The sequence below is a fragment of the Astatotilapia calliptera genome, chromosome 8, assembly GCF_964374335.1.
Source record: "Astatotilapia calliptera chromosome 8, fAstCal68.1, whole genome shotgun sequence".
Classification (NCBI taxonomy): Eukaryota; Metazoa; Chordata; class Actinopteri; order Cichliformes; family Cichlidae; genus Astatotilapia; species Astatotilapia calliptera.
The window spans coordinates 30,076,397-30,103,566 of NC_137429.1; the positions used below are offsets into that span (position 1 = coordinate 30,076,397).

The following is a 27,170-nucleotide window of genomic DNA, read 5'->3' on the forward strand; positions in this document are numbered from 1 at the left end:
CAGAGTCATCCTGCACACTAGCCCTGCCCCGCCCACCTGTGTTTATACACCTCTGCAGCCCCTCCTCCTTCAGCCGGGACATTTGTTCTAGCCTTCATTCATAAACTCGGCTTTCTAACATGCAGCTAAAGTTCAGTCTGCATGCTCGACCCACACTCCTGGCAGCTGAAGTGAAATACTGCTGTGCGTAAGGGTCGGGCGGGTGACCACGTCACCTGGTCATGGGGTAAATGCTGCGGCCGGGTTCAACTCTGACCTGAGGCCCTTTATTTCTCCCTCCCTGCTTTGCTGTCTGGTCTTCATTGTGCTATTAAATACAGACAAAAATGTTTGTTCTCCTCCTCCCATCACCACCTTTGTTGCATGTAGAAAAGTGTCATATAGAACCAGTCGTTACTTTAATGGTCTGAACTAAACGGTCGGGTGGCGCCAACAGCGACTAAGAATTTTCTGGGCCAACAGGATTTGTGTTTCAGTCCCTGATAAACTGACCCATCCTCTAAAAAACAAAACCCAAAAACTGTATTTACAAGATAAATGATCAGAAATAGTAACGACAACAAAAGCACAGGAATCATAGATCCAACGGGACAGGCTCGTTACAATGAAGGAAAACACTGAGCGACTGTTGAGGCCTTTATTAGTCCTACAAAACATAACAGAAATATTACAATAAAACACAGAGGCCTTTATTGTCACGTCCATCGTACTGTGACTCCTCAGCACATTCATCTCCAATCAGCAGCTTCCTTCACTGACCCAATCACAGGTCTCAGGCCAGCTGTTGTACTCAGGTTTGGATTATTTGCTGAGGTTTTAGCTCTCTGGACCAAAGCCTTTAAAAGGAAACAGTTTCTCAGAGGTTACATCAGTAAATATGATCTCACTGGTACAGTGATCATTCACATCTCTGATTAACCTCTGAAGAGACACATTTGGTCCTTAGCGACGCCTCTGTCACAGGCGTCTGTCAGAACAACAGCGTGTGTTTGACACAGTCCATCATGAAGAAAAGCAGTTTTTCTTCTGAATTAGTGAAATAACTGGTCTGTAAATTACAGTAACACGAGTGTCATTGTTAAAACACAGTTTATGAAACACTTAATTTGTTGTTAACTTACTGACAACGTAAACATTTGCTGGTTGCCACAGTAACTGATGACTGTGTGGTCACATGACTGAAAAGTAAACAAATGTCACAAAATAAAATGCCTCCAACTGGTGTTACGAGTAGTTAGTGTGCAGAAACACGGCTGCAAGGTCAGCCCTCCACAGTCGCTCATCAGGCTGGTCGCAGCGCGTTTGTCTGTCTACTGATGTCTGCATGAGCAGAAACACCAATTTAAGTGATGTTATGTAATTCAGGATTCAATGTGTCAGTGTTTGTTACTTTGTTACATTCATTTTTTAACCACGTATTTTGTTGTGGGATGAACTTCTGCAAACAACAACAAAAAACAAAACAAAACTTGCAGTTGGAATCGATGGAGCTGTGAGATGTTGATTGGTTCACTAACCATTACCATTTGGGATATTAGGATAACAGTAGCATGTAAACATAAGCAGTGCAAAGACTTCCTATAACGGCACATTTACAGTCTAGTTTGGGGAAAGCTGAGGAATTAGGGTGAAGAGACGGTGGATGTTTAACCCTCCCTTGGTTTGACAGCTCGCTCAGCCAGCGAGTTATGAATGATGTTCTTGATAGACTCCGCCCCCGCGCCTTCTAGGAAAGTGCGGTGATCTCCCTCGATGACGTGGACCGACACCTCGCCATCACAGACCTGAAGAAAGACGCAGTACACAGTTTGAACATTGGAAGGCTCAGACTGAGTTTATAGAAACACACGCACAGTGAAGATAAGTACTACAGACTGATGTAAATGTGCATCGTTACCTCGCTGAGCTTATAGTCAGCTCCCAGGTTTTGCTCATATTCGCTGCTGGTTTCGGCGCGCAGCAGCTTCACGCTGCCATGGTATTTTGCAGTAGGTACATATGCATCAGCAGCCTTTAGCTTGTAGTAGAAGGCGGAGGCTGCAAAGTGCAGTGAGTCTCGGTCGATGTCCTTGTGAGCGGAGGTGATTAGGTCCACGGCCACACTGACGCGTGCATTCAGGTCTGACAGCGGGAGCAGAGTCTCCAAAAGCTGTAGGACGTAACCATGGAGACGACTGTAAGTTCATAGCAAACGTTACTGCGTGCTCGCGGAGATATTATTGTTTTCAGAAAAGTAAGTGACACATAATAATGAACATCACAGATCTTATGTATATGAAAATGCAAAATGAAGATGTTTTGATATTCAGGAGTTACAAATGTCAGCTTTCAGTGAGAAACTGTACGAAGCTTTGATTTAACCGCATGTTTTACTTTAGTCTCCATAACAGCTCCAAACATCACATCATTGTTGAGTCAAACCTGCACCACACACAGACTGTGCTGGAACAGCAGCTCCAGACTGTGTTACAGTCACCATCTTTACCTTACAGGCAAAAAGCTCAGGTTGTGTAGCCTTTAACGCTGATGCCACATAAAGGAATACTTGTGTGTGAACGTGTGGGTCAGACACAGTATACCTTGTTGTATTCAATGCCAGTGAACTGCTGGATGAAGGCACACAAGGCTTCAGTCTCAGCCTCAGACTCGTTGCCGGGTGTTAGCTTGGCTCTGTAGCTCTGCAAATGAAAAACACAGATAAACGTGTTCACATGCAGATCATGTGACCAGAGCTCATCACACACACTATACAGCAGATTAGTTAGAATAATAAACAGCCTTTATCATTGTTAGAGTGACGTGCAGTAAATTCCCACATATACTGAAAGCTTAACAAATCATATTGTGACAATCATAACCTGGACCTGTGAATTCGTCCATCACAGGTCGACACGTTCAGGTCAAATCCCCGAGCGCGACACGTGACCCTTCCTTCATTTAACGCATCTGCGGCTCACTGCCAATCATCCCTAATATTAGGGCTGCTCGATTATGGCAAAAATGATAATCACGATTATTTTCACTGAAATTGAGATCGCGATTATTTGACGATATTTATTTAACCCTTTAAGACCTACCATAGAACCAAGTCCGCCAGAGCTTATATTATATTTTTACATGTTGTAGTGCCATTTATGGGAGCATTTCAAGTTGCTATACAACTGTTATAGCCCATATTTTAATAATATGTCTGCATTAAGTCCATAGTAACTACATTAATTGCAAAAAAGTGCAATAAACTACAAAAAAATTGAAAATTGTTTTTTACATATATTTCTACTTGGAGAAATTTAAGAGGTTTATCTCTCAAAACTTTAAATACAAAAAAGTTGCAAAAAATAGTTTACAACAAGAGGAAATTTATTTTGGAGATGCAGCAATTTTTATATACTGCAGGAAAAACAAAAACAATCCTATGATGCAAATTTGCAAAGAAAACAGCAGGTGCATCAAAATAAACTATTTCCAGCTGTGGAATTCGAGTTCTAAGCTTCCCAGCAACTATTCAGAAAAGTCAAACATGACCAGTAGAGGCTTTTAAGGCCTACAAGTAAAAAAAACTACATTTTCCACGAAAATGACATCACTTCCGGTTTCGGGCAGGAAATGGCGGACATGTGATAGTTCGCGCTGACGTCTGTTTCACTGTGGGAAGTGTTACGAACAGCTGATCGGATCGGCAAAGCGTGTTTCTGGAATATTATGTTTTTGTTCCTGCAAGAGCTTTTTATGCAATTTATGTGGAAGGAAACCGTGACCGAGGACAAGCTGATGGCATCAGATGTAAGTACAACTCCTCCGGTTTCATATGCAAAACAAATTATTGCGCTAGCTTACACGGTTCAGGTTCTACAGGGATTTAAAAATAGTTACACAAAATGGAGCGTGCTGCTCTGACCGGCTTTAAAGGGTTAACAATGACTTTAAAAAATAATATAAAATAGTGTGCAACACCACTGAAGTTTTTTTACCTCTTTTCAACCAACGGCAGTCACTCTCCTCTCCAAATAACTTCTGCTTAGCTTTCCGAGCTTCCCTCGGGTCCTCTTAATCAGCGGTCTCCAACCTTTTTTGCGCCACGGACGGTTTATGCAATATTTTCACGGACCGGCCTTTAAGGTGTCGCGGATAAATGAGGGAGGGGCTAATAATCGGCTCAGTCATTTTTAATGATCGTTGAAAGCCCAGATCGTAATCGTGATTAAAATTCGATTAATTGAGCAGCCCTACCTAATATGTTTTGATTACATGAAATAAAGATGCGCGAGTGTTTCTCTGACCTGTGTGTACGCCGCCACATATGAATGTGAGCCATCAAAGAGAAACAGGAACTCCACAGGCTGATTCTGGGTCTGCAGCTGAGAGCACATTTCAAATGCTACACAGGCACCAAAAGAATATCCAGCGACTCTGTACGGGCCGTCCGGCTGCACCTGCCTGACGCAGCTCACGTAGTAGGCAGCCAGGGACTCAATGCTATCCAGAGGAGCAGCTGCAAAGGAAACACACGAGGGGAGTTAGTCTGGCTGCACAGTGACATAAACAGCTGATGCACAACATGTGAGTGACAAAGGTCTGAGAACAGAACCACAAACTTTTAAACTGTGAAAGAAAGAAAACATGAAATCACATCAGGTCTTTGGTTTTCCTCAGGCCATTATGGAGGGAGCTGTACATGTACAAGTGTTTGCAGTTTCACCTTTGAACAGTCAGACTTTCAGCTTCAACACATTTTGCTGTTTAACAGTTACACACGTTTTGATACACATGATTGTGACACCTGGTGAGGACGCACACTTATCATTTGATGACGATGGTTCAAAGTGTTGATTTTGTACTTTAAAGTTTTTCTCTGTGACTTTAAAGTCATTTTAATATGAGCCCCATTATGCTGACAAACCCACACCGACGATGCACACAGCTCAGCAACACCAACGAGCCTGAAACTCAACGACATGAAAAGTTATCCATGAGGCGCCAAAACACAACAACAGCTGCAGCAAAGGCTCTTTGTACTGTAAGAAGAAGATCCTACAAAAGTAGGAAGCCTCACAAACCACATGTAGACTGGTTGTGCAAACTCCCACGGACCCTGCAGTCGAGAGGATAACGAGCTGCTCCAGTGATCATGACCAGGACACAAACTGCTTCCTCCTGAATCAGAGGCCTGACTGACAGACACACCCTGGCATAGAGGAAGCTGAGGAGTGTGACAGTTGGAGCACACGCTCAGGTCTAGGTCTTTAAACAGGGGAACCACCACCCCAGTGTGCCAGTCCAGAGGCAGCATCCCAGAGCTTCACGCAGCGCCGTGTCAGCCAGGACGGCCCTGCAACACCCAGATCCTTCTCATCAGCCTGTCCTAAATCCTAGCAGGAGCTACCACGACGCGTACCACAAAATGCATCGCACTGGTTCTTCCCAGTAGTTCAACTCCTTGGAACTGGTTGTCTGCTTGCCAATGAATCCTGCTTATTGGTTCCACTTGTGCTACAATCAGGACGAATTGTAGTGGCGCAGTCTAAAGCTGGATATGAATATTACTTTTATGTTTATTGCACAAAAGGACAGCATGCTAGCTCCAAGCTAGAGCTCAGAGCGATGAGGAAGCTGAGCTTCAGCAGGTAACAGAGGTGGTGATGATCAGTCGAGCGGTCACCTCTGATCATGTTTCTACGGTACCAGCACAAACACACAGTGTGTTTGTGTGACTGCAGGTTTATATTGTGAAATGTAATTATGAGACAGCGCGCTTCACAAAGAAAGCACTGTAACAAGTAACTAATAGACAAGTAACTAATTACTTTGTCTTGGGAGTAATTAAGATAGAACACTTCTAAAAAGTAATGCAGTATGTAACAGAGTACACCCATGACCCAAACACTGATCACACCTCCAACATGCACAAACATTTGACATCATATAACTGATTCATAATGAATGTGTTTGACTGTTCTCTCACAGTGGAGCCGATAAGAATCAATAAAGGAATTAATTCCATGAGTGACGTCAATAATGGAGTCCGTTTCCATCCGCAGACACACTGCAACACTATCAGCCCAGAACCCGGACCCGGACCTGGACCCAGCAGTGTGGGATCCTGCTGAGCTGTGGACGTCCTGAAGGATTCTAGATTTGATTGACTTCAATCACAAAAAGCTTCCTCAGAGTCGAGGCTGTGCTGAAGAAGGCGGACACACCAAATACTGACTGAAGTCTACAAACTGTTCCTGACTGCATCCACCTGAGTCTGCACACGTTTCATAAACGACTCTGCATATTTCCTTTCCAAATGCAAAGTGCACAGTAGCTCCTGTCTGTTGTGCAGGACTCGGTATTTTCATTGTCTTTAAAGTATAACAAACCTTTGGTGCACTGCAAGCCGTAGCAAGGCACGCTGAGCTTAGAAGCAAGCGTCTTAAAGGCTGCGATGGAGCCCTCGATGGGATGTACCAGGAACAGCGGCCCGTCCTGGCTCTTCACCTTGTTCAGTGACATCACAGTAGGGCTGCTGGGGCTGACCATCAGCTTGGTCAGATCAGACTCCAACACAGAGCGAACGCCGTCCTTCTTAGCTGTGGTGTGTGGAGATGTACTCAGTTATGTTTGTACACATGATAACACATTTCATATTAACAAGAGTCTTAACAGCTCGATTTAAACAAATACATAAGTGCTTTTTTACAACCTGAAACCTTTTCAAAGATCTTTCTGCATTTAAAAAGCAGCTCTTCATACCGCTTTGTCCTTCTGGCTTGCTATTGGCCAGCTCTCGCAACTTGTTAATGGTGAGCTGGCGGATATCCCTCATGGCCATGACGATGTCATAGTCGCGTTCCAGAGTCTGGCGAACCTCAACGCCCATCAAAGAGTCCAGACCCAAATCAGCCAATGAGGTGTCAGCATTCAGACTGCTGACATCCCGCACACCTGTGAGTGAGAAGAAGTTAAAAACAACAAAGAAATGAGTCGATGTCTGTGATACAAAGTAACCTCAAAGATCACCAAAGCGACTCAGGACGGCGGTCTTTTCTTATATAACACCTTTATGAACGCTAGTTTGGTATAACCTGACTCTTACCTAGAATGTGAGCTACAGCGTCCACCAAGTCTTTCCGGTTTCCTGCTTCACTCTTTACGACCGTCCTCTCCGCCAGCACAAAGCTGGACACCACTGGGTGCTGCTGGCACAGGAAGAAGTCCAGCACTTCCAGACAGGAGGCCATGCGCTGCGGGAGGGTGCCACCGATCACAACGTCATTCCCACCCATGGTCTCTAGAACCACCCCAACATCACCAATGGCACCCCACTGGACTGCAAGTCCAGGCAGGCCATCATAGTGGCGCTTCTCACACACGCGCTCCATCGCAGAGTTGGCGTAGCCATAATTACTTTGGCCAGCGTTGCCACGGCCACAGCTGACTGAAGAGAAGGCCACAAAGTGTCTGAGCTCTGGACACAGTTTCCTTGTTACTCTAGAGAGGGGATGGAAACATCCAGAGGTCAGCTCATGATGGTGCCCAGTGACACACAGAGGGAGGAGCCACTCTTCTCACTTACCTGTCCAGGTTGATGGTGCCGTCATTTTTAGGTTTGTTAACTTCGAGATAAAGCTGAGGAGTTAAATTCTCCAACATACCGTCTTTCAACACCTGAATGCAAACAAACATCAACAAACGGTCACTTTAAACGTTAACTGGCAGTAGTTTAGCTGTTAGCATGTTAGCATCTGATAATTGAGAAACTTGAGTCGACATCGTTAGCATCGTTCTTGCTTTTGTTTTCGTTGCATGTCATGTGACACTGCAGCTATTGAAGTCCAACAAAGGGATCTGACCATCATTCTAGTATGCAGTAATAATGCAGTAATAATGCAGTAATAATGCAGTAATAATGCAGTAATAATGCAGGATCCAAACACTGACAGCAACGTCAGCATTAGACAGCGAGTGAGGCGCCTGCTGGAAGGTGGAAGACGTCGTAAATGTAAACAAACCGTCTTGACTGAGAAGTTACTTTAGAAAATAAAATGTATTGTTTCAAAATAAAAGTAAAGAAAGAAAGCTACTGTTAGGTACTAGCACTGGTACACACATGAAAGGTAGCACTCTCCCCTGCTCGCTGTAAAAAGTCACTGCTGCCTCTAACACATCCACGGCTTGTTTCTGGGAGGGGCAGTTACCCCCCCACGGTTAGTTAGTGACACTGAAGAGCAAAAGTATGGAGGGCTCAGCTCAGTGACAGCTGCAGCAGCCAAAGTGCACGAACCAGATATATGTAGTCCAAATTTAGGAAGGACCATAAAACCTGTGAAACATGATTTTTCCAAGGTGACACATATAAATAACTAAAGGGAATCTGACCATGGCTAGGTGAAAGACACCACCCACTGCACCCATGGCACAGGCCTCAGCAATCAGTTGCTCTGTTCCTTTCAGTGTGCCGACATCACTGGTGGACACAAACACCTCCACACCCTCATTCTGCCAGTCCTGCACCCGCTTCGCCTGGTAACCTGAAGACAGTTCAACAGTGAAGCTGTAAGATGAGTCACATCAGCACTGATGCAGGACTTGGCTGTGCACATCAGTAGGAGCACCGTGTCATCGTGCATTACCGTTTCTCACGCCTGATCTAGAAGTCAGCACCAGTTTGTGGGCTCCCCTCTCCACCAGCCACTGAGCAAGCTCCAAACCAAACCCCCCGAGCCCCCCAGTTATAATGTAGGAGTGGGACGAGTGGCAGAAGGTGCGACAGATAGCTGGCAGAGACAGAGGGGAAGCAGCCTGTACAGCTGCTCCCTGCTCCTCACAACGGACCTGTGAGAAAAGAAAAGCTGGTCAGAAGATAAGCAGCAGTCCAGCCACTCTGCAGTCACAGTAACATACCAACCACATGCATGTAGGGATGGGCAGGTCCAGTACAAACACCTCACTCACCTGAACCAGGACCTTGCCGATGTGCTTGCCCTGAGCCATGTATCTGAATGCTTGTTCCACTTGGTCCTTATCGAACACTGTGGTTCTCAGAGGCTGAACTACTCCTCCCACAATGCCCTGCTGCAAACACTGGGACACCTCCTCCCACTCTTGGTTGCCCTCTTCAAAGAGAGCATCCAGCAGGATACCATGGAAAGCCACATTCTTAAGGAATAACGCCATGCCTGAAGGAATCACAGCAACGTGACAGCGTTTGTCAAGGCTTCAAGAATCATTTATGACAACAAAACTCTGGTTAACACCTGCAGGAACCTTTAAAAAGCTAATAAAACATGTTTATATATTTATCTATCCTGTTGTCAATAAACACCAGATCTACTGACCCAGAGGAGTGTTGTTGGAAAGGTCATATTTGCCGATCTCCAGGAATCGTCCGTGTCGAGCGAGGCAGCGAACACTGGCCTGCAGCTTCTCCTCGGCCAGAGAATTCAGCACCACATCCACGCCTGAAACACACGCAGCAAACACGACGTCACATACAGTCAGTGTATAACATGGAAGAATAACTGAGTGGGGATTACTCAGTTCACACAACTGTTACTTGTTAAACTCAAAAACCTGCTAAAGCTTTGTGTGCACAAGTCTTGTTCCAGGACATTCTTGGGTTCCTCAACATGGAACAAAGTGTCTGCAGTACACGTGCCGTGTTCCACACCGGCTTTAAAGTCCCAGAGGAAACATCAAACATGTTAGAGGAGGCGGAGCTGACAACCACGAACAGCACCAGTGCTCACACAGAAGCACACACAGTCATCGATGCAGCACTGGGAGGCAACACACTGGCACCGGTGCATGATGCACATTTCACCAATGAGTTTACAGTGAGAGCTGCTGAGCAGCAGCACCGTGACCGGACGGGGAAAATTACTCCTGAAAGAAAGACGAGAGATTCTGGACTTAATGTCCGTCTTTGGATCCAGGACCTCGACACAGGAAGTCTGGACCGGCTCTCTGTTCAAACAGTCCAGTCTCTGATCCTTTGAGTATGATCCATAAGGCGGTGCAGAGCCTGGATGGAGCCGACGGGTGGGGGCACTGCCTCTGGCCTTCACATATCTCGCCTGCCTACTCAAGCCGGGGCCCCGAGCAGCTTTGCAGGCCCAGCTTTCATCAGCCACTCACAGCAGCTACTCTGCTCTTGGAATACGACTGTGTTCAAAGGCTGGAGTAACCTGTAAGTGCCATTTATACTAATGTATATCAATACTCAGGGAATATTGTTTGGAAGAATGGTCTTCCATCCCTGCAGCAGAGCACAGGGAATGATTGCTGACTGCTAATCCAAGATATCTGATGTCATGTCAATCGTCCCCTGAAGCACTGAGCAGCTACCTTTGCCTTGTGTGTGGAGCAGAATGTGCCGTTCAAAGGAAGTATCTCTGGAGTTGGCGAAAGCCTCTGCTGATAGCTGAGGGAATCTCTTCTGCAGGTACGTCCGCTTCTCCATTGAGCCTAGACAAGAGGCCCCGCCCCCAAAGTTGGGGTAAAAAGACATGAGATATAATTACAACTTATTAGCAAGAGGCTTTAAAAGAATCTATAATAAGAGTTGTTACTGTGAGTCTGTGTGCGAGTGTTACATACTCACCGACTGTAGTGAACACTCTGCACTTCTTACTGAGCGCTATGGCGATGGCAGCCTGGCCCACGCCTCCTGACCCCGAGTGGATGAGCACGGTCTCTCCAGGGCGTAATCTGCCACGCACTACCAGGGAGTAATACGCTGTGGCATAAACCACTGGCACAGAAGCTGCTTGCTCCAGTGTCCTGAACACACACACAACACAATAAGTGTGTGGTTTATGTAGCAGGATGTAACTGTGCTGTATGCTGGAGAAACTGCACAGCAGCAGCTTCATGAATGAGACTAATGAATAAATGAATCCTGTGTCAGTGCTCCGCCTTCAGGCTTGGACACTGAAGACTGTCTCACTTAATAATCGAGCACGTACACAACGCCTGTCTGCTCATTCACACACACATTCATACAGTGATTCTTTTATCTAAAACACGGACACACACACGTCACCATATCAGCAGGAGTCTGGATCTTTGTGTTACAGATGTGTAGGACGTGCTGTTACTGTGTATCTGCAGAGTTGATACAAAGTTTCTGATCACGCGTTTAGTTTGAACTTTCAGCACAAACAGCTTCATGTGTGCAAACAGACTGAAGACCACTGCCAGTTAAACTAGTAACTACTGGCATCAGGTGAGCTTCTCTGAAGGCTGCTGATGATTAAAAAAAAGATTTCTTGTATTTTAATGTTCATGTTAAAGCTGCTGAGAACGTTCAGAGTTCTCCGCACACTGACCAGCTGTGGGGAACCTCCCAGAGGAACCTTCTGTCAGCGTCCACGACCGTTGCCAGGCCTTTGGCAGGCAACAGCCCCATCACACGACGCCCGCTGGGGTCGCGACCAGAAAACTCCATACCCAGCATGCACTGCTTTAAAGCCTGGTCCCCTTTATAACAAATAACAAATGGAAAAGGTTTGTCATGTGACTGTGAATGTTCAACAACAGCATCACACACTACGACCCAGCAGAGTGTGGCATTACTTGGTGTGTACAGACACACTACCTGGGATGGCGTCGGGCGGCAGCTTGCCAGTAGCCAGCATGATGTCTCTGAAGTTGAGCGAGCTGTAGTAGACGTGGCACAGCTGCACAGCAGGGCTGCTGCTCACAAAGTGGCGAAGCGGGGACGCGATCCAGCGCAGAGACGACAGGTCGCCGCGTGTCAGCACGTTGACGTAAGCGGCTTCGGTCGGCGCTTCATTTACATCTGAAACAGCAAGCAGACAAGCCTCAGTGAGCGCGGGAACCAAGAGGGAAGGAGGCAGTACTGTCTAACTCACTGCTGGGTTCAAACACCTGCAGCAGGGGCGCCTTACAGAGCTTTGTGAGAGAGCACAGCTCTACAATTAAAAGTCATTCTGACGACTGTTTGTTCCATGTAAAATTACAGTTTTGCAGATTTTACGGATTCATTTTTGTAAAAGTGCAGCTGAATCTCAACTCTGTGTTGCAGCGTCTTGAAACAGAACTGTAAGAATGACGTGTAAATAACAACGTCATTCTTATTCTTTATGTTTGTGATGTCATTCATAGGAAGTGCGTCCTCCACACGTTTAGAGCGCAGGCCGAGACATGTAAAGTGACCTGGACCAAACATGAGTGGATCCTGACACGTGACCATCTGCAGCTCATTCGCCTCCTTAAATACACGTATGAGTGCGAGTCGAACCATGAGTGATGAGCTGGTGTCTGAAGGTGCCCCAGCGTCCGTCCCTGAACACGTTCATGACCAGATCCTTCTGCAGTACTGACTGGATGGACTGGTGATCCTGCTGGAGGTCTGGTGCTGCTGAAGACTCGTTTAGGTTGGACACAAACACACAGCTGGTGGCAAAGCGAGAGAAGAAACACAAACAGGCATAAAGACACGTTTGTCCTGCAGTAACACATGAATAATACAACAGTGAACCCAAAGTGTTGAACCAGGGCAGACTGAGCGTGACAGACTTTAGCTGGTCTGAAAGCAGAGGACGAGTCCTCAGAGGTTTGAGCCTCTATCTGAGGCCTGTGGGAAAAACTGACTTTACACAGAAATATAAGCAACAGAAAGGATCCACTATGTTTCCACTGTACAATGAAGTGTTAACGTCTGAGGAAGCCTCACTGATTACACTTGTGCTGAGTCTATTAGAAACCTGTGCTCTGGCACATGTGTGATCATCAGTAAGACTCTAAATCCTGACTGAAAGTCTTGGTGTGATCCTTTCTACATAAAAGCTGCAGTGTGAGAACAACGAGCTGTTAACGATGTCGTACCGTATCCGGTTGCCACCAGGCTCTTGCCGTAAACAGTTGACCATTCCCACAATCCCACACTCTGGCTGAGAAGCAGTCAGCCACACTGGATGGTCTGAGGACTCTGACATCACTTCCTGCTGCAGAGCAGAGTCCCCACAGTTAGACTTTTAAACAGCTCAAATCTCTCTCATATATACTTTATGATAACACAGAGAAAACAGCCAATCAGACGAGCCCGATGAGCGAGCTGTGAGTGTTCGGGGACAACGACAGACAGGGAGACGAAAGTGGGACTGACCTTGAGCGTTTCCACCCACTGATAGTCTTTGCTGTCCACAGGCAGGAAAACCGGCTGTTTACTCACAGACTGACGGCGACACAGAAAGAGGGCGGAGCCGTAGAAAGACTTCCTGACAGCCACCAGGTTAAGAGAAGCCTCTGAGAGCACTTCCTCCCACTCAGCCTTCCAACAAGATCAGAATAATCAAAACTCAGCTGACAGCACGTCACAGCAGGGTGGAAAAATGTTCTGTTTAAACACACCTGTGTGAGGAGTCCCTGCTGGCTGCTGCTCTGAGCAGTGCTGGACAGGAAGGCCACAGCCTCCCCCACAGTCTCCCCCTTCAGCAGCGTGTGGAGGAGAACAAACCCACTTTCTTTGGCTCCAGATGCCAGATTTGCTACCAGCAGCCTGGGCTCTGTCTTCACTGGACCCCATGCATGGTTACACAGCACCAGGTCCGCCCCCACAGCAACGTCTCCAGCAGCCGGGCCGGTCAGAGGATCCCACTGAGCCGCAGCGACACCGAGCTCCTCCAGGGGAGCCTGGTGGGGGGCCAGAAGCTCCAGACTGGCCGCAGTCGCAGTGTAGTCCACACGGAGCATGGGCTGGATGTTGAGCAGGGGCACGACGCGAGAGAAGAGCTGGCCGTCGTCTGAGAGAGCCTGCAGGAGTCAGAGGCGTGAAAATGATGTGTGTGGAAATAATCCAGCTAAATCCAGCTGTTTGAGAGTCTTACCTCCAACACTTTGATCCTGCCAGGTGTGCTGTTTTCCACCGTGATGTCGAGGCAATGTCTCAGGGCGTCGTCGACCAGCAGACCCTGGAGCAGGTCGTCTTTAAGCAGGCACAGCCGCTCCTTCTGCACCACCTGCTCCAGCTCAGAGTGGAGGTTCCCATTGAACTCGAGGCCACAGAGCAGGGTTAGCAGCCGCAGCAGGCTGGGCTCAGAAGGCTCACCGCTGGGAGGAGGTGCATCAGAGCCCCCCTGTAACCCCGGGATGGAGAGCTTGACACCATGAGGGGCCAGCTTCTGCTGCAGTGTGTGGATCAAAACTGGACACGGAGGACAGGAGAGAAGACGGACTTTAGCACGATGTTTGGTTTGATGTTCGTCATCTCCTCACAAGGAGATCAAAACAAGTCTAACAGGTAACAGCTCTTAAATACATACAGGGAGAAAGATGCGAACAACCAGACAATCCCATCATGTCCGTCTCCTCACACAGTTTACATCAGATCACACGTGCAAACATTATTTTGATCCAGTTATCACTCATATGTTTACTGCATGTGAGTGATGGAGAGATTGTCTGTACCTTTGCAAAGCCTCAGCTGCTCTGCCAGCTTCCCATTGGCTGTAAGGCAGTCCGTCTCCACATCAGGAACAAACAGGAACTCCTCCAGTGTGGGCGGGCTCTGCAGCTGCTGCCGGCGAGGGGCTACTGTGGCGTGCAGGCCACAGATCTGGACTCCACCAGCAGTGATGTTGTCAAGGTAACGGCTTACCTGGACATCAACCGCTGCAGGAATCAAACAGAGTCAAACATCGAGCTGAAGGGGACCAAACGCTGAGAGCGAACAGCAGCCGGTGTTTTACACATAAAACGGTCACATCATGTTGACATGACAGCCACAAACCGCTAAGTAACGATCAGGAGGATCACTGCTGCTGATCTGAAGTGAGGGAGGCAAACACACCTTGCTTTCCTTCAGCGTGCTCGCTGACTTTTTCCAGGTGTGCAGCAGGATGGACGCACACGGAGCGGATTCTGGTCGGCAAACGCAAACCTCCGCCCGGCAGCCCCAAGACGATCATCTGCAACATGGTGTCCAGAAACGTCACCCAGTTTCCTGTCCATTCCAGCTTCCCACGGTCTCCTAGAAACAGCCAATCAGATTATTAGAAAAACAGTCCTACCAACATTTATCTGAGTGTAACTAGAATCATGTCCTTTTATGTCCCAGCAGGACAATAAGCCACAGCTCCAGCGTACCTGCTGTGTTTGACTCCAAGATGCCCTGAAAGGTTTTTCCATAGTCGTAGCCTCGCAGTCTGAGCTCCTTGTAGATCTCGTGTGCGTTAAGCTTCATCGAGGCGTCGCTCCTGTCGGCAGCTTCCCGGCTGATCTCACCGTTGAATGAATCGAGTGCCGAATCCTCCAGGATGCTCACCTTACCTGAAAACCAGCGATTCTGAATATTCACGAGTTCATACTGAAAGTCAAAAGTCTGCAGACGAGTTTTACTCTGTCGCTGGAACAACTAACAGACCTCTGAGGTTTTCTTGCTCTGGTCACAGAGCTTCACCTCAGCCTGATGGATGCAGCTCGGTGTCATGTGACCTGAGCTACAGCCGGCCTGTGCTGAACCAATCAGCAGCCGAGCGACACGGGAAACCCGTTTAAACGACACTGCACTAAATAATAAACAATATGTTTGTGGATATAATGTTGTGTGATTTTCAGCGACAAATGTAAATGATGTGTAAACTTTGGGATCTTCATCAGCAGCTCAGCCTGTGTGCTGATGCAAAGACGTACCGCTGACAGTCAGGCTCCCGTTCTCCGAAACCTCGAACCTGCTGGTGGCGGGCATGAGACGCACCTCCAACTGGACCGCACCTGTGATAAACAGTCAACAGCTTCATCCACTGTAACAATAACAATAATAATAATAATGCACTTATCAAAATCAGAGTTTTTCACAATAAAAGTCACAAAAACCAATTAAATGTAAAAGATGTTGCTGTTGATTATTTTAGTAATGAAGTCGTCTGTCAGTGACTCCGTCGAGTCATCGAGGAAACAAAATACTTTTGTCTTATTAATGAGGAAAAATAATTATTCAGAAGAAAATCAGACTGAGCTGCTGTGTGAGCAGCGTCTAACCCTCATGTGACACAGTGAGACAACATCTGTAAAATTATCTCAAAGGTCAAATTCAACTAGAATTACATCGATATGCAACCGAAACAAAGATGTACGTCCGTCTCCTTGAAGGTTTCTGAATTTAATACAAGGTGGAAGCAAGGAAGCAAGGAAGGAAGGATGATTTTCAAACATTAATACCAATATTTGATATTATTTCACTTTCAATCTGAAAAATGTTACAAAATCCTCGTTTGACGTGTGTTAACACGTCTGTGCACCGCAGAGCGCCGGCGTGTTAAACGAAGCATGGCAGCCAATAACGAGCATCGAGGATTTTCATCATCCAATCACGCAGTGAGTTCAGGGATTTACGCCACACTGACGATTGTCAGTGTGGCGTAACTAAGACGCTCGGCAGGTCTTACAAAGCTGTAACAATCTCACCGCCTCCACATCATCTCTTACTGGTTAAAGTGGGACTGACAGGATAGGCACTGGGCCGATCACATGACCTCACCTGCTCGACGAGGTCATGTGATCGTGGTTCAAGCCATTAACAAGCCACGCCTCCCATACTTACTGGCGTTTGACAGAATGGTGGCCCTGTGGATAGTCACATCCTCAAAGGTTACGGGCGTCGTTTCCATGACAACCCCTAGACTCCTCACCAAGGTGCGCCAGGCCAGCACCAGGTAACCAGTTGCCGGGTAGAGGACACGCCCATCGATGCTGTGTCCAATGAGATAGTGGTCTGCAGACTCTGGGCTGACGTCTGTTACATCAATGACGCGACGTTAAACCAAATCAGAAAAACGTTTTCACTGCGATGGAAACACTGCGAGCGCACTTCTTACCAATGTTATACACCGCCGCAGAACCAGAGCCTCCCGAGCCCGACAGGAAGTGTTCCGCTTTAGGGATATCCCACGTCTGGGCGTGGTCCCACTGCACCAAGGGCGAGATCATTGGAGTACCAACCGGCACAGGGTAGGTCACAGCGGGGCACAGGGCGTTGGCGTCCACGTTGATGCTAAAGGCAGAGAGTGGTGTGAGTGAGCAGCTGTCACAGTCAAACAGCCAATGAGGGAGGCTCTCCTCACCCGTTCATGAAGATCCTCCCGACGTTCGAGAGGAAAAACTCGAGGTTGTTGGTGTGACCTCTCTTCATCAGGGGGACGACTGAACACGTGGGCTTCAGGCTGCGCTTCAGGATGGCCTGTGTGAAGAAGTCAACGCTTCAGTCACAGCAGCGAGTGAAACGCTTTACAGCCCTGGTTTCCAACGGTAACACCACCTATTCAGGCTAGTGTCCCTGTAAAGTACATCAGCCAGTAACATCTGGACAGGTGTGTGTGGAAAAAAAGCTTTGATAAATCAGTGTTTCTGAGCTTCAGACAGCAACAGCTGCTGAACGCTGTGTGTTGAGGCTGACACACACAGACACACACAGGAAGCAGCCCCACATGTGTGGACAGCACTGGTAGCAAACCTGCAGCAGAGCATGCGGAGCTATTTCCAGCACCACAGCGTTTTCAGGCACCAGGCTCAGGCCCTCCTGGAACAGCACGGGGCTCACGAGGTTGTTGACGTGGTATTCAGCCGAGCTGTGCAGAGCCAAAGCAGAGTCCCACTCAGACTGAGGGATGCTGGTGCTCACCCAGCGCGCCGAACGCTTCTTTGGCTCTTTGATCACCTGCAGTGACAGGATGGCAGCTCATTAATATTCAGCACAGCAGTCTGCACCAGGTTTCCTGTGACAGTGTTGGCGCCTGGCACGCTGATGTGTGAGCCCTGCTTCTACTGACAGGACCGAGCATGGATGGGACGTGCGGCGCTACATACCTTCTTCAGAGCTGCGAGCAGGGCTGGAGCGATGGAGGCCATGTAGTAGGAGTGAAACGCCACCCCGGCACTGCGCACTTCCTTTGCAAACACTCCTTGTTGTTTGAGCTCGGACACAAAGGCACTGACTGCTTCCTAAAAATCAAACGTGGCACATGTTCAAACATCTGGGACCACAGCTGTACAGCAGGACACAGCTTCCATAGTTTAAAACACACTGAGCTGTCACTCATCTGGACTGATGGAACAATGAGTTCACTGTGTTTGGCTATAAATAAGTGAGAGCGTCACGGCGATCACGTGTGTAATATGATACATGAAGCTCAGGTAAAACAGAGACGTGCTGTATGCAAGCACCTTGATTTGGTGCCATAACTCAAACTGAACCAACCAGCAGAAAAAGAAATTCAAGCTGCTAGAAGAACCAGGAAAGTGACCTGAGGGCCGGAGATGGTGACCGTGTCCTCAGCGTTGTGGCAGGCTGGAACCACCCCCTGAGGACACTGAGCGATGCACTCCTCCCAGGTCAGCCCTGCAACACACAGGAAGCACAAAGCTCAAACATGGCGTCCGACCCTGCAGAATCAGAGCCCTGAACACAACACTGAGTCCCATCTGTTAAAAGAAGACGCGCTCTCACCCACTGCAGCCATGCCTCCTGGAGGAAGGCTGGCCTCCTTGATGCAGCGGCCTCTCCAGTACGCAGCCAGGAGGGCCTCGCTGTGACTCAGGGAGCGGTCAGCATAGCCACAGGCTAGCTCTCCCACCGAGTGCCCCACGATGCCATCGGGCTGCAGACCCAGCTTGGTGAGCAGATCGATCTGAGCGATCTGTAAGGACAAAAAACACGACGATTGCTCTGGCAGTCTGAGTCATCGTCCACCTGTGAACTCAGCAGCCATAGAAGGCCACTGCATGTTTATGCTCCTCCTCCTCGTGCCCACAGATCGCTGCAGGCTCTTTCTGGTGCTCTCCGGTCTAATGTGGCTCGACTGTGCAATGCATTCACAAGATTTTCACAACGCTTGACCTCTGACCCCTGATGTTGAGGTCGGGGTCACTGAGATCCAAACTCCTCTGACATTTTCAGTAGATAGATCTAAGGTATCGATTTGAAGCTCCACTCAACCTTTTCCAGCTGAGAGGTAAAAAACACCCAATAACTCTTCCTCACTGTGAGCTCAGACTAAACACTCGTTTCCACAGAGTGAGACGTTTCCACGCAGGTGTTAGTTAAAGCAGGGGCACAGTGATTGGTCGGGTCATAAATAAATGTTTGTGCTGACATCTTCTATAAACTGAGTGGTACACATGGATCTGTGCTCGACTCGAAGCTTTGAAAACAAACGTGTTGAAATGCTTCCCTTTTCTCTCTGTGAAGCAGCATCGCTGCATCGCTGTACCTGTACTGCAGCCAGGCCAACGAAGGCGTGAACGGTGTCTTCGAACGTGTCCTCCTGAGCCTCCATGAGCAGACGAGACACCACCAGCCCCGTCTCCTTCAGCGCCGCATCGGACCGCAGAATGGAGTCTCTGAAGTCTGGCAGCTGCATGAGACTGCGGCCCATCCCGGCCCACTGCGTCCCCATACCTGCATTACAGACAGCGTGTAGCAACACGTTGGTATATGAGGTAGGTGCGTGCAGCTCTGCATCGCAGCTGTGTTCAAACCCTTTTAAATAAACTGGAAACAAACTTTCATGTTGCCCAGCTGATGGTTGCTTAGTAACAGCGTGCTCTCAGCGACTCAACGTCACTCCTGTTACGTTCTCGTTCCTCCATCGATCTCATCGTTCACCCCAAATCTGTCCAAACATCTTTGTATCATGTGAAGCGTCTCATACTTCTGACTGCGTGCAGCGACTCACCTGAACAAACGTACCACAGAGGCCTGGCGGCGCCCGGCACCTGCTGCACTTCCATGACGTCGCTCTGAGAGCCAATCAGAGCGAAACCTCTGTAGGGCATGCTGGCGGCGGGCGCTCCTGACACTTCGTTCAGCAGAGACAGGAAGGCGTCGTCCGCAGCGTGTTCCTTCCCCTTCTGCAGGACGGAGCTCACCGCCGTCTCTGTGCGCCCGCAGGCCTGAAGCATTCTGGGAAGCTTCCCGGGTGAAGCCGAGGCGGCCGTTTTCTCAGCCGGACGAAGGATGACGTGAACGTTGGAACCTCCGAATCCAAAGGAGTTGATCCCTACGATGCCTCCTCGGACGGGAACGGGCCGATCGACGACGCGAACCCGACCGTCGGTGAGGGCGGGGATGTCAGGGTTAGGATGGAGGAAGTGCAGGTTGGGGGCCCAGACTCCTCGCTCCAGAGAGAGCAGCACCTGCACGTCGCATCAAACACATGAGCAGCGGTTTAAAGCAAATAATGACTCATGATTCCAGTTTAACCCTTTAAGACCGACCATAGAACCAAGTCCGCCAGAGCTTATATTATTTTTTTACATGCTGTAGTGCCAATTTTGGGAGCATTTCAAGTTGCTATACATCAATACAACTGTTATAGCCCAAATTGTAATAATATGTCTGCATTAAGTCCATAGTAACTACATCAATTGCAAAAAAGTGCAATAAACTACAAAAAAAAATTGAAAATCGTTTTTGTTTTTTGTTTTTTTACATATATTTCTACTTTGAGAAATTTAAGAGGCTTATCCCTCAAAACTTTAAATACTAAAAAGTTGCAAAAAATAGTTTACAACAGGAAACTTATTTTGAGTGTCTTCATAGTTTTATTTTGGAGATACAGCAATTTTTATATACTGCAGGAAAAACAAAAAAACAATCCTATGATGCAAATTTGCAAAGAAAGCAGCAGGTGCATCAAAATAAACTATTTCCAGCAGTGCAATTCGAGTTCTCAGCATCCCAGAAACTATTCAGGAAAGCATCAAGTCAAACATGACTTATGAAAACACCAGTATAGGTTTATAAGGCCTACAAGTAAAAAACTACATTTTCCGCGAAAATGACGTCACTTCCAATTTCGGACAGGAAATGGCGGACATGCGACAGTTCGCGCTGACGTCTGTTTCAATGTAGGAAGTGTTACAAACAGCTGATCGGATCGGCAAAGCGTGTTTCTGGAATATTATGTTTTTGTTCTTGCAGGGGCTTTTTATGCAGTTTTTGCAAAGCTTTATGTGGAAGGAAACCGTGACCGAGGACAAGCTGATGGCATCAGATGTAAGTACAACTCCTCCGGTTTCATATGCAAAATAAATTATTGTGCTAGCTTACATGGTTGCAGTGCTACAGGGATTTAAAAATAGTTACGCAAAAAAAGAGCGTGCCCGCTCCGACTGGCTTCAAAGGGTTAACACAGAGCTCATCATAAAAGAGGCCACAGCTCCAGATTTCTACTAAGCAGCACTTCAGAATATTTGGAAGCATTTTTATTTCTCTGAGACGCCACTAAAGGAAGAGTGGAGGAGGTGTGTTTGGGTGGGTGTGGCTCCACCCGGCGATGACTGCATACAGGACACAGTGTGTTCGTGATCTGTGTGTACCGTCTGTCAGCTGATTGGATGTTTCCAACGTCACACGGTCTCAGTGAGAACATTAGAAGACGACTGTGGTTTCAAACCTTTGCCAGGGCAGCCAGCCCAGAGGCCGGCTCTGGATGACCCATGTTGGACTTGGTGGAGCCAATCAGCAGAGGCTCTCGCTTTGACTCGCAGAAAACGCTGACGATGCCATTCACTTCCTGTGGGTCGCCGACCTGCGTGGACAGAGCAGAGGTTAAATACGGTGGATCTGGTTAGTAAGAGCGCCTCTCTGTGCCGACACACCTGACGGCTGCACTGACCTTTGTCCCGGTGCCGTGGGCTTCGATGTACTCCACCTGCTCTGGAGACACGCTGGCCTCCTGGTAGAGTGAACGAACCAGCCTCTGCTGCATCTCACCAGACGGAAACGTCACCCCTGCGTGAGCACGTCACAGAAAACCGGTAAACGAAACCATTTCTCCGATCGGCCGTGACTTCCAGTGCTCCCCTGGACCTCCTTACCTTGCTCTTTGTATCCGTCTGTGTTGTTGCCTGCGTTGATCACTGTGGCATACACTCTTCTAGCCGCCGGTCGTTTGGTCAGCAGCACTGCCACCGCTGCCTCCGAGCGGCAGTATCCATTTCCTGACAACACAAACGTGACGCTTTAACCCTGCAGCACGCTCGCATGTATGTCACACATTGAAGACAGTTAAAGCTGAGACAAAAAACGTTCTACGTCATTGAGTTAGTCAAGAAATGTCAAAGTAAATGTAACACAGAAAGATTAAATGTGCCGGCAGCCGGTGGAGGAGCGGCTCCTCCCCATCGCTCCCAAACAGAAACTCTGTGATGTCACGTGTAGACCAGGTGATGTTTTACCTGAAGCATCAAATGACTTGCAGGTCCCCTCTGGACTGAGCATGCCCAGCTTCATGAACTGCACTGAAGTGTTCGGCTTGAGAAGCAGGTTCACTCCCCCAACTAAAGCAGCGTCACAGTGGCCCTGCCGGATGGCGTGGAAGGCGTTTTCTAGAGCCAGCAGGCTGGAGGAGCACGCCGTGTCTATGGCAGTGCTGGGGCCTGGAGAACAAAGGCAGCAGGGTTAGAGCCGGGCGCCACATACGGAGCCGCCCATCTGATCGTCCGAGCTGTGGTATGCTGAGGAAACCACTACGGCACAGAGCGAGAAACAGAGTAAAAACACACAAAATATATCAGCAACAATTCAGTGGACGAATAAAATCAGAGCCCAGATCGTTCATTCAAAGCAGTCCAGCTGCTGCAGCGTGCGTGCTCTCTGCACGTTTACGTCCTGCCTGTCGACACAAACACTACTGCACGTCACTGATCTGCAGACTCCTTTGCTACTCTAAGATCAAAGGTGATCCTGAGCTGCAGCAGAGCGTCCACCTAAACCTGAGTGTGTGTCTCACACTGGATCACGCTGACAGCACTGCAAACACACACGTGCTGAGCAGCGCTGCGTGCACGTACCGCTGAAGTCGAAGAAGTAGGACAGTCTATTGGCCAACATGCCGCGCTGGCAGCCCGTCATGCTGTAGCCCAGGAGCTCCTCTGGATCTCTGCTGAATGCTTCGCCCGCCTCGGAGCCGCTCACACCGATGTACACGCCTGTTTTGCTGCCGCGCAGCGTGGCTGGATTCAGTCCTGCAGCACAACATTTCATTTTCACTCACATGTCGTCTTTCCCCCAACTGCAAACTAAACCTCAGCTCACCACTCGTTTGCTCTCACCTCCATCTACAATAGCCTCGTAGGCGATCTCCAGCATGAGGCGCAGCTGCGGGTCCATGCTGTTGGCCTGTTTGGGATGGACTCCAAAGAAGGCTGCGTCGAAGTGGCTGATGTCTTTGAGTTTCCCGTTCCTCTTTGGAAGACCGTACAGACCTGCAAACAGCACAATGTTACAGCAGCAGGACCCCACACACGGTCCACAGCCACTGCTCACACTGAGCACCAAACACGATGCTGTGAGACCAGACTGAGCCAAAGAGGGGAGGAAAATCCTCACGAGGACGTTTCCCTTTTCCAGCACAGAGAGCGACAGAGGACATCTGAGTGCTTATTACTGCCTGTGTGCAGCTCACAGGAAGCAGGCAAAAGCACACAGCAGGTTTATGATCACACCAGTTAGGAATCACCAGTAAAACTTGGATAACAAAAAATGAAACCATGAAGTTAAATCCATATGATGATGATTAAAAAAAACTTTACTTTTTAACAGGAAGTGGAATAAACTGAAGTGACACTGGCAGCGATCAGATGAATCAACTAAAGTAAATAAACCAAGCTGGTGGTTAAATCTGCTCCATCCTCTGTTCCTGATGACTCACATTCATTATTTTACCTTCAAATATGTCAAAGCAGCTAAACTCAGCTCAGCCTGCAGAGGCACCAACACTGCTGCACAGTGCAGGAGGTATAAAATATTAGTCTTTGAAGAGAAACTCAGCTCAGTAAATATGTTACATAGAAACCGAAGGGAAGCTTTTACCTGGTGTCCATCGCCGGTTGTCCTCTGTTACCATATCCACACCATTGATGAGGTTTTCCCAGAATTCCTCCAGGTTGCTGGACTCAGGCAGGCGGCCCGATATTCCAGCTATGACGATCTCATCCATGTTTATTTACTGCAGACACAGAGGGCCAATCAGTGACAAGCATTCTGCAGTTTAACAACAATGAATGTGGTCGGTGCTGGGGCCAGACTCACTATTCATGTAACCATGGCAACAACCATCCCAACAATACAGCACTCCACGCTGCACCGGACAGTGACCTAGAAAAAAACAGGTCTGTGTGTGTGTCAGTGTGTGTGTGTCCTCTCTGATCACACTGATGTTTGCAACTTTGTGGACACAATAAAAACACTGCTGCGTGTGACTGCGACCTGCAGAGCTGCAGCTACGCTGTGTCTCCAAAACCATCCAGGTCCTGAGTAAAGCTGTGCCAGAGCTCTGACATGCACACTGTGAGGTTGCACCAACAAAAACCAACAATCACACTCATGCCACTGTTTTGCTTGTGTGGCATTACAAATGTGAAGACAACGCGACCACGTTACACAACACGACACAGTCTGAAGGGATTTGGACTCCAGGATGTCCCGCCCTGGGATTACATCTAGCACCATCTTGACCCAGATTACACCCCATTGTGAGCGTATGCAGACAATTTGCTAACTACGAGCTAGCTGCTAAACTGCAAAGTCACTGTGTGCGCACAGCTCGGCGTGACCATTTCTATTCAGGGCACATCCTCCTCGTCTTCCCCCGTTCTCCCTCACTCTGCTCCTTTGTGTCAGGGCTTCGCTCTGCAGCAGCCACAACAGGACCTGACTTGTCAGCATCTTCACAGGAAGAGCGTGAAACAGTGAACAACAATGACACATTCTCAGCTCCTTCCATGACTCCACACTGTAACTATGTGTGGATCCACGGGCGCTGCGTGAACAGGAAAAACGTGTTCCTGGATTTCATCTCCACATTAGTTTGTTGCTTCAACACTGCTGTCATTAAAAAGTTTCACGTTGCACTGCAGGGGGCTCGGCCACTGACTCGATGCTTTCTGAAATAGTTCCAGGAATGAGTTTGGTTTCTTTTGTCAACATATTCTTTAATCTCACTGTCCTACACATGCCTGTTAGCTTAGCTGGTCATTTTAAACAACTTTGAATGTGAAGCTGATGAAGTGCTGTGAACGATGGTGACTGTAGTTTAAAGCGATCTGACAGATGAGTGAGTCTAAAAAGAATCAATGAGCCCTGAAGCACCGTGGTGACCACAGGGCTGCAGTAACAACAGTGCTGCTGTTCACTGGACCCAAGCACCAGCGTGGCCACCATACTGATCAGGGCCCAGGCCTCCAACACGTGTATGTCCACGGACTCTCGAGTTCTCCCAGAATAACTGATGGCAGTGGGCTGTCACAGATGCTGATGAGCTACGTCCCTCATCCTCAGTGCTGTTCTGTCCTGGGATCTTGTATGCCAGCTCCATGCTGTCACACAGCTGAGCTTGGGGATTATTTTAACAAACCATTAACATTTTGGCTGATAACTATTTTTATTCTCCTGTAACTTTACTATATAAAGAGCTAAATCCTCTAAAGTTTCAGGAGTAATGCGTCATAATAAGAAGTGTTTGTGAACTAAAAATGTGGGAGACTGTTTGTCCGTGATTTACACAGAGGGAACAAATCGTGGCAGGATCAGCCTGATATGATTTGTATCCCACTATAACTTCGTTGTATGAAGAGCTAACATCTCAAGAATGTCAGGAGTAATTAGTCATTATAACAAAAATTGTCGGGGATGCCGAGTTTGGACACCGGTCGGGACCACAATAAGCAGCGAGCCGCGGACGAGCTTACCTGTCTGAGCCGAACCGACGGATGTTCCGGTAAAACGTGAGGCTGAGCCGCTCAGCACGCTCGGTCATGTGTCGAGTCTTCAGCCGCCGTGGGTGTGAGAGCCTCCGTTAGCCTCCGCGCTTCATTCACGCTTTTTTCTCTGATGAACTTAAATGTGTCACACTCTGCCTGCCCACGCCACATGGGCTGACAACCGCTTGGCTCAGCAGTCCAATGAGAGGAGAGGCAGGGCTCTGCGATCCAGCCAGTGATGGAGCAACTGTGTGGATGCGCGCAGAAAAAAGAGCCGGGGTTACTAACGGTCAACCGGCAGCGGCGCGACGAGAGCAGCCGGCAGATGGGACGCGATAAACTCTAGTCATCCTCCTACGACGGTCACGGAGGGAGGTGGGGGGGGTACTGATAGCGTGCACGGGGCGCTGCGGGACGTGCACGCGCAGAGCTGCTCAACGTTACACCGCAGCTGACGATGCGAAGGTGCAGCAGGCAACTTCTGGATGACAGGCGAAGCTGGCCAATCACGGAGCGAGGATGTGAGGCTTCGTCCAATCGCTGCAGACCTGCAGCCACTGTTGAGATAGGGTGATTAAAGGGCGGGACCCAACTGTGACGTAGCCAGGAGAGCTCGCGTGACTTGTCAGGGTTACTGGAGTTCACGGTTCAGTCGCATGATGGTGTAAGGAGCTGCTGACCTCCAGCTCCACCTATGGTCAGTACTCATCAGCTCCATCCAGCTCATCGGGACTTTGGCTCCTCAGCTGAGGTGAAGTGTCCTGTAATGGACCACAACAATCACACTCATCTACACAAAGCACACAGCTCACCAAAGCAGCCACACCGTGACCTGTGTGTCCCACCTGGAGCCTCAGAAGCCAGGGCAGGTCTCACACTGGAGCGTGTGCTTCGGTCCCTGCTGATCCAGTCTGCTTGCCAAATATCCTCAGGCAAGATTTACTCACACATCCATCGGAGTGTGAATGTGAGAAAAAACAGAAGAAAGTGCTTGTGTGAGTGTGTGACTGCTATATAAAAATAGGTGTAGGTCTGTGGATGGATGATAGCTCAGGTACAGCTCGTGTTGTCTGAAATAACTTCATGTCATACCCCACAGTAAAGCCTGTCTGTGGATCCTCAGGGCTGCATGACAAAGTGCCCTTGGGCAAAACGCTCAAGCTGAATCTGCATCCATGTGAGTGCTGCAGGCAGTGAGCGTGATACAAAGCACTCAGAGTTCAGGTGTGTCTCGCTGTCACCCAGCATTCACCTGTGTGTCCCTATACCAGTGCTGCCACACATGATGTCCTGATGATGGTTCACTTTGTGTCGAAACACTTTGTGCACGCCCACACTTGTATTTCACAGATCAGCGTTTCCCAGGTTTTCCACAGATACTACGATAATATAATGAAAGTGAAGGGGACAGTCCCAAACAACACACAGTGGGTCAGTGTACAAAATTAGCAGTGTGT

At 48.4% G+C, this 27,170-nt stretch overlaps 1 protein-coding gene across 2 annotated transcripts; it reads right to left on the reverse strand.

Moving 5' to 3' along the window:
• Nucleotides 1–623: 623 nt before the first annotated feature.
• On the reverse strand, nt 624–26,200 carry fasn (fatty acid synthase). Of its 2 annotated transcripts, none has more exons than XM_026177463.2 (42): nt 25,702–26,200; nt 23,825–23,960; nt 23,065–23,217; nt 22,804–22,977; nt 22,189–22,389; nt 21,829–21,951; nt 21,627–21,742; nt 21,405–21,539; nt 19,683–20,142; nt 19,218–19,405; nt 18,455–18,644; nt 18,252–18,346; nt 17,815–17,949; nt 17,462–17,665; nt 17,073–17,188; nt 16,827–17,002; nt 16,553–16,744; nt 15,643–15,723; nt 15,097–15,279; nt 14,801–14,980; nt 14,419–14,622; nt 13,839–14,155; nt 13,363–13,764; nt 13,118–13,282; nt 12,838–12,953; nt 12,251–12,405; nt 11,585–11,788; nt 11,316–11,466; nt 10,589–10,767; nt 10,333–10,452; nt 9,324–9,446; nt 8,941–9,164; nt 8,619–8,820; nt 8,365–8,516; nt 7,562–7,653; nt 7,082–7,476; nt 6,739–6,930; nt 6,366–6,575; nt 4,281–4,492; nt 2,580–2,678; nt 1,898–2,149; nt 624–1,784 (listed from the first exon to the last, which is right to left on the reverse strand). In XM_026177463.2, the coding sequence occupies exons 2-42, from the start codon at nt 23,949–23,951 to the stop codon at nt 1,647–1,649; spliced, it is 7,533 nt and encodes a 2,510-aa protein (XP_026033248.1). In that variant the 5' UTR covers nt 23,952–23,960; nt 25,702–26,200; the 3' UTR covers nt 624–1,646. The 2 variants fall into 2 exon arrangements, with proteins under 2 accessions (XP_026033248.1, XP_026033245.1); XM_026177460.2 differs by having other exon boundaries at nt 12,838–12,956.
• Between the last annotated feature and the right edge of the window lie 970 nt (nt 26,201–27,170).

Bases quoted from the DNA above. Each gene is read 5' to 3' on its own strand.
- fasn (XM_026177460.2), bottom strand. From the start codon at position 23,951: ATGGATGAGATCGTCATAGCTGGAATATCGGGCCGCCTGCCTGAGTCC. The intron at 21,743-21,828 runs GTAAGGAGGTCC...GTGCTCACGCAG, and splicing joins AGACGGATACAAAGAGCAAG to GGGTGACGTTTCCGTCTGGT. The intron at 8,517-8,618 runs GTAATGCACGAT...AACTGTCTTCAG, and splicing joins TAGATCAGGCGTGAGAAACG to GTTACCAGGCGAAGCGGGTG.